This window comes from Juglans regia, chromosome 5 (assembly GCF_001411555.2).
Source record: "Juglans regia cultivar Chandler chromosome 5, Walnut 2.0, whole genome shotgun sequence".
Taxonomy (NCBI): Eukaryota; Viridiplantae; Streptophyta; class Magnoliopsida; order Fagales; family Juglandaceae; genus Juglans; species Juglans regia.
Window position 1 is genome coordinate 21180429 of NC_049905.1, and position 5341 is coordinate 21185769.

At 35.8% G+C, this 5341-nt stretch overlaps 1 protein-coding gene across 2 annotated transcripts; it reads left to right on the top strand.

Moving 5' to 3' along the window:
• Window positions 1-385: 385 nt before the first annotated feature.
• Window positions 386-4874, top strand: LOC109013755. 2 transcript variants are annotated; one of them, XM_018995958.2, is made up of 8 exons: window positions 386-951; window positions 1608-1820; window positions 1930-2067; window positions 3123-3242; window positions 3322-3408; window positions 3855-4107; window positions 4211-4303; window positions 4546-4874. In XM_018995958.2, exons 1-7 carry the CDS (start codon window positions 568-570, stop codon window positions 4261-4263), a joined length of 1248 nt encoding a protein of 415 aa, XP_018851503.1. In that variant the 5' UTR covers window positions 386-567; the 3' UTR covers window positions 4264-4303; window positions 4546-4874. The 2 variants fall into 2 exon arrangements, with proteins under 2 accessions (XP_018851503.1, XP_018851502.1); XM_018995957.2 differs by having other exon boundaries at window positions 3855-4303.
• The last annotated feature ends 467 nt before the right edge of the window (window positions 4875-5341 follow it).

The following is a 5341-nucleotide window of genomic DNA, read 5'->3' on the forward strand; positions in this document are numbered from 1 at the left end:
TAGTGGTGATTTTTTTCCACATACTCGTGCACATATTACTGTTCAATAATTTCATTAAGATATTTAATTTTATTTCCTTTTACACTTAATTTTTTTGGTGTGGCAGAATTTTCATAACGACAGTAAATGGAAAAAAATAATGATATATTATAGAACATTACTTTTTACAACTCTCTATTAAATAGATAAAAAAGTTTATAAAATACTAATATTCTTCTTATAATCCATTAGATTGTCTTTTTACAGAAAAAAAATGTATAAATTATTTTTCTTTTTTACAAGAGATAAAAATAAAAGAGAAAATTGTAGGAATTTTCCCTAGATAATTAGAAAAAGAATAGGATGACACGTGGGCGAATTTCTGAATGTTCCCAAGTTGGGAATCCCAACGTTCACATTCCATGTTTGTGCTTTCCCTCTCTGTAGTCTCTCAGTTCAAAAAATTTTGAAACACACAATTTGTTCAAAACGACCATTCGATTTCAACAAAACGGTCGCCGCCGCAGCAATCACTGTCCCTTGTAGATCTTGTTTCTCCGGTACGCTCTTCAAGTCTTGATTTAAGCCATGGAAGAAGACGGCCATGATCTCAGCTTCGACGTTGCGGCTTTATCTCCAGCTCTGGTCTCTCTCGCCTCGTTTTCTTCTATCCCCTCTCCCTCCCCTCGCCGGCTCTCCATCGGCAACTTCGCCCAGTCCAGCCGTCCCGTCCCCGCCCCCGCCCAGCCTAAAAGGATGGCCTGGGTGTCCCTCCAGGGGCGGCTCGTCAATGCTGAAGAAGCGAGCTCGGCTAGAGCCATCGGGGGCAACTTGAGCCGCGAAGAAGCCGCGGCTTGGGAATTTTTCAGCCCCATTCAGAGGTTCCTCATTGTCGCGGTTATCGGCGTCGCCGTTGCCGAGTCCAAGAAAAACCGAATCATTTGGCAGCTCACAAAATCTGTGGAACTTAGGGTTAGTAGTTAGGATTTTTAATCTTACATAATTAATCTTAATAAAAAATGCATATGCATTTTCGTTTGTTATTAGTTTAATGCATGATTTATGGAGCTAAATTCTAATTGAATGATGTGGGTTTTAAGGGTTTACCTCTAAGGGCTATTTGAATATCTCAGTAATTAATTGTATGGGCATGATTTAAGACATGGTTTTGCTTTTGAATGTATTTATTGCTGATTTTTGTTTTTAATTTCTCCATCCATTATGGTTCTTTTAAAACTGGTCCCTTTTTCGGCAAATAAACTGGTCTTATTTTTAATGTAGTTGCAATTTATTATTCATTGTAAGCTTGATTACATTTATTATAGTTTTAATTTTGTGTTTCTGGGTATGTTTAATTTAGTACCTTTTGCAATTTTGATTGTTTGTATGCGTGTTTAGTTCATCTGTTGCATTGATCTATTTTCAAAATATTTCCACGGGGAAGTGTGTGTCTATTAGTTTCCCCTCATTACTGTTGAATTTATGTTTGAATGTCTTTGTCGGTGCTTTGGTTTACTAATTTACTGCCAATGTTGGTTTAACTTTTTGGTGGAAATTTTTTATCCTCCAGTTTTGGTATTGTATAACAGCAAAGTTATTTGTTAAGCTCGTAGTAAATATTTTTCCAGGATCAGGTGCTGTCAAGCATGCAACAGAAGCTTGATATTCTCTGCGAGGAGGTGAATAATGTTAGGGACCACTCAGGTGCTTTGGGCGAGATGGCAGCCACCAAAAATGCGGAATTGCCATGTAATAAAGCTTTTGGCTCTGATACGATTAAATTTGTTGATTGTGGTTGTTGGCTCTGTGATCAACATCGTGACATTTATAATGCATTGTCGGTGAGATGTTATTCTTACATTTCTGAATGTGCCGTCAAATCAGAGTTTATGAATGTCCAATGTTAAAGAACTTGAATATCCTAACTGATACTCTCAAGTTTGGTTTCAGGGTTGCATGAAATCTTCCAGTGGGGACGGGATGCTCCAATATAAATTGGCTTTCTCGAATGAAGCAGAACCAGAAGAACGCCGCATGTCTGATTTGTCAGATTGGGCTTCAAGTGTCACATCTTCTGCCGAAATCCAGGTAATTGGAGGTTCAAAAGCATCAAAGAATTGTGGCTAAAATTAGATAGCCAAAAGAATTTTACATTAAACACTAATGCAAGTCATTGTGGTTTATAAATTGAAGTTTTCAAGCCTAATAGAACGGGTTCTTTTGTTTGGGTGCAAGATGAGAATTATTATAATTTTTTTTTTCCTTCATCACTTCGTTTATTTCAAAATCATCTTTGTAATATGCTAGCAGTGAATTTTAAATTTCTCTGGAAAGAGAGGGGGGGGGGGGGTTATAGAAGCATTGAGGTATATATTTATAGGAAAATTTGGACCCCTATAGGAAGGAAATAACCCTTGGGGCTTTCTGTGACGATTATTTTTTTCTGTATTTCTTTCTAAAATAAAATTGTGGTGCCCTTATGTGGGCAAGATATAATTGGCTTTTTGTTTAGGGACAATCTGACTTTCATTGTCGTTCCTATCAAGATGGTCCACTCATAATGTAGTATTCTGAACATTTAAATTTTTTTTGATAAGTCATTCTGAACATTTAAGTTATCACAAGTCCCTTAGTTTAACTCATTTTATAGCCCGTAGTTGATAAGATAAGTCATTACGAGAAGATAGGGAGGGTGATGGAGAGTTTGATTTGGACCCCTATAGCAAGGAAACCCTTGGGGCTTTCTGTGACGATTTTTATCAAGAGTCTGGGGCACATTATCTTTTATACTTTATTTTTAAGGGAAAATCTAAAAAGTATGTTCAAGAAAAGTTACTATAGAATAGGCTTTAGAGTCACTCAGAATAGCCTTTAGAGTCACTAAGAAAAGTTCCTATTTATTTGTACTGTCATACTTGGAATAGACCCGCAATGGTTAAATTTCACTTTTTGTTTTTCCAATAACATCAGAAGGGTTATTTGGAAAGAGACAGATAATCCATCAATTAGAAAACCTGGTTGTGCTATCCCAAAAAAGAAAAAAAAAACTCATGGTGAAGATAGGAAAAGCTGGCTAAAAAGTAATTGATTTCAAACTATTTACATCCGAATGAATTTAATGTCATAAGGTGTTTGTTTCTCAGATGAACACCTTAGCTATAGAACAGGACATTTACAACCTCAAAAGGGACTGTGAAGAGAAGGATGCCACCATAAAGGAGCTAAGCACGTTACTCCACTCATCTGATGTTGCTGGTTCCAAGGTAAGTTTCCAGTTTTCTTCTCTTTCATTTTGTCCTCATCAGGTATTTGACTTTGATTAATCTGAATCCCTTGTAACAGAGGATTGCGGAGTTGGAAGATATTATACGAAGGAAGAACATGATAATTACAAAACTTAAGAAGGACATGCTTGTCCTAGAGCAAAAGGTAAGGTTCATGTGGCAGGAATCTAGTGATCGTATACAGTCACTGGCCCCCTTTTACCTTGCTAATTGTTACCTTTCTTGCCTATTATTGTGTGCCATGATATGATCACATTATGCACTGAACCTTTTTTTTTTAGAAGTATGCACTGACTTTTTACACACTAAAAGAATAATCACTACCAATTAACTTCACTGGAATTGTCATTACTACACATCTGAAATTCATTGTGGAAAAGCTGTGCATTTTAGGAAAAAGAAGCATATGTGATCATCACTGTGCAATTCCACCAACAGTACATATAGAAATGAGCAGTATGCAACAATATTTGTTAACGGTTACTTATTAGAGAATTCCCCTTTAATTTTAATTTAAAAAAAAAGTTGGGGGTAATGTTTAAAAGATGGTCATCATGTTCTGAATTTATAATGAAATATATATGAAAACAGGTTGTGCACTTCACAAGGCTTCGGAGATCCTCCTTCCCTGCCTCAGACTCGAACTCAAACTGCGGGCAACATCCACACATGACAGATAATCTCCTATATGACATGGATAGTACTAGTCCTTCATCTTCTGATTCAGATTGCTCCCCTGTGAACAGGCCACATGCTCCCTTCGCTAAAATTGATGAAGTTTTTGTAAAGAATAGCAACTCCGCTTCTACAACAAACCAGATGTCAGCACCAGCAAAAGCCTCAGGTTCCTTTATGAGACGAATAGATCAACGATTGAAATCTCGATCTGTTAGTCCTCTTAAAGAAATATCTACAAATTCACAATCTGAAACAGTTTCTTCTCCAAGGCCAAAGCAGGTACCTGTTGGAAATTCAAGAAAGAGTAAAATGCGATGTCTGAGCGGATCTAAGGATGGAACTCCCCAGAAGAGATGGATTTAGTAAGTGGCAAGCAATTTGAATGCAAATGTTCCTACATTTACTGAAACCAATTTAATATTTTTCAACAACATTTTATATAACATCCAAACCATTATAATCTATTTGGAAAACTAAAGTTAAATCATTCTTGTACCCTTTTAATGTGAATCAACAATGCTTTGTTTGTTGATGGAGCACTTTCCTATGCTTGAATTAGTGTTGATCACTGGATCTCTCGAACATTTTCTTTTGTTTATTGCAGGAGATATAGAGGTGGAAGAGTTCAAAATATTTCTGCAATTTGGATATGAGATGTGTGACTTCCACATCTTCCAAAATCAAGCTTGGGCCATGGCACGTGATTCCTGATCACTAAGGAATCACACTCCTTCATATCATCAATCAATTGGCTATAGGTCTTAGATCAGTCTCTTGTAAACTTTTTCTTTTCCTGTATGTCTTTCTAAATTAAAATTGCAGTGCCCTTATGCGGGCAAGATATAATTAGCTTTTTGTTTAGGGACAATCCGACTCTCAGTGTGGTTCCTATCAGGACGGTCCACTCATAATATAGCATTTTGAATATTTAAATTATTGCAAGTCCCTTAGTTTAACTCATTTATTGCCCAAAGTTGATAAGATAAGTCACAGTTACAAGAAGATGGGGAGGGTGATGGAGAGTTCGATTTGGACTCGAGTTAGTTATCAACCGAGAAGAGAGAGTGACAAAATGGTGGTTGACAGGTTGTGATCATCAAGGTTGAAATTTAAAAATATACTTTTTGTAGTTAATTTAAAGTCTGCTAATTTAAATTAGAACTTTGAGTGATTGAGACTGTGTAGGCCTCAATAAGTCATAATTTTAAAATGAAAAAAATTTTAATAGCCAGATTTTAAATTATAAAAATGAGTCTAACTCGATCAACAAATAATAAATAGATTTTAACATAATTATTAAACCTAATTAAAATCATCAATCTCAATAATTAATAATTTGTGAGCTTATTCAATATCACTCATCAAATATTATTTAGGCCCAATAAAATATTCTTATTTAA